The sequence below is a fragment of the Myotis lucifugus genome, unplaced genomic scaffold (assembly GCF_000147115.1).
Source record: "Myotis lucifugus unplaced genomic scaffold, Myoluc2.0 scaffold_9, whole genome shotgun sequence".
In the NCBI taxonomy this organism is placed as follows: domain Eukaryota; kingdom Metazoa; phylum Chordata; class Mammalia; order Chiroptera; family Vespertilionidae; genus Myotis; species Myotis lucifugus.
The window spans coordinates 14,600,389-14,601,344 of record NW_005871057.1 but is presented as its reverse complement, the minus strand read 5'-3'; the positions used below and the strand labels follow the sequence as shown (position 1 = coordinate 14,601,344).

The window sequence follows — 956 nt, the reverse complement described above, 5'->3', positions numbered from 1 at the left end:
GGTTTATTTGTTTACAAGGCGGGATTACGTCAGCTCCTCCCTCTCTTCCTGGCCTCTGGGCCCGCCCCCTGGCCCTTTTCCCGCCCCCTCCGGCTCCGAATTTGCTTGCGTCACAATGGTGCGATCTGGGGATTGGCCGGAGTCAGCCGTCACGCTCCAGCTACGCACTTCCTCTCCGCGGCGCTATAAAAAGTGCCGCACGGAGCCAGCATCTCTTCGCCCCCCAGAGCTGGAAATGCAACTGCTGGGAGCTCCCGAGGCTGCTTAGCTGGAGGCGGAGGCGGCTGGGGAGGTCCGAGCGATGTGACCAGGCCGCCATCGCTCGTTTCCTCCTCTCTCCTGCCGCCTCCTGTCTCTCAAATAACTTTTTTACTATAAAGAAAAGAGAAAAAAAAAGTAGCCGCCCGTCCGCCCCTCACGCCCTCTCTTCCTCTTAGCCCTCTGACCCGCGAGGGAGCCCGGGGTGCCGCTCCGCCGTCGGGGCCGCGCCGCCGAGCCCCGCCGCCCCCATGCATCCCTTCTACACCCGGGCTGCCACCATGATAGGCGAGATCGCCGCCGCCGTGTCCTTCATCTCCAAGTTCCTCCGCACCAAGGGGCTCACGAGTGAGCGACAGCTGCAGACCTTCAGCCAGAGCCTGCAGGAGCTGCTGGCAGGTGAGGGGCCTCGGTGGGAAGGCGAGGGGTGCCGGGGGGTGCGGGTCCCTCAGCCCCGGGCGGGCCGTCGGGCCGCGGGAGCCTGGCTGTGCGTCGGGCCGGCGGCGCTCGGGTCCCGCCGCGGGACCGGGACCGGGACGGGCGCGCTGGCCGCCCACGAACGGCGGGTTCCGGCGAGGCTTTACTAAAGCCCCTAAGTTAGGGGCTGGGCCGAGGGCGCCCCCTCTCCCCACGACTGGCTAATGGAGGGGAGAAGAACACGGGACTCACAACAAAGAAACTAGAGCCCCCCGAGGCGG

At 66.7% G+C, this 956-nt stretch overlaps 1 protein-coding gene across 1 annotated transcript in view; it reads left to right on the top strand.

Moving 5' to 3' along the window:
* The first annotated feature begins 205 nt into the window (after positions 1–205).
* Positions 206–956, top strand: part of BTG1 (BTG anti-proliferation factor 1) — a 2,642-nt gene continuing 1,891 nt past the window's right edge. The window contains exon 1 of the mRNA XM_006084019.3: positions 206–657. Within this exon, the coding sequence (XP_006084081.1) occupies positions 510–657 (148 nt within the window). The 5' untranslated portion in view covers positions 206–509. The remainder of the gene's footprint in view (positions 658–956) is intronic.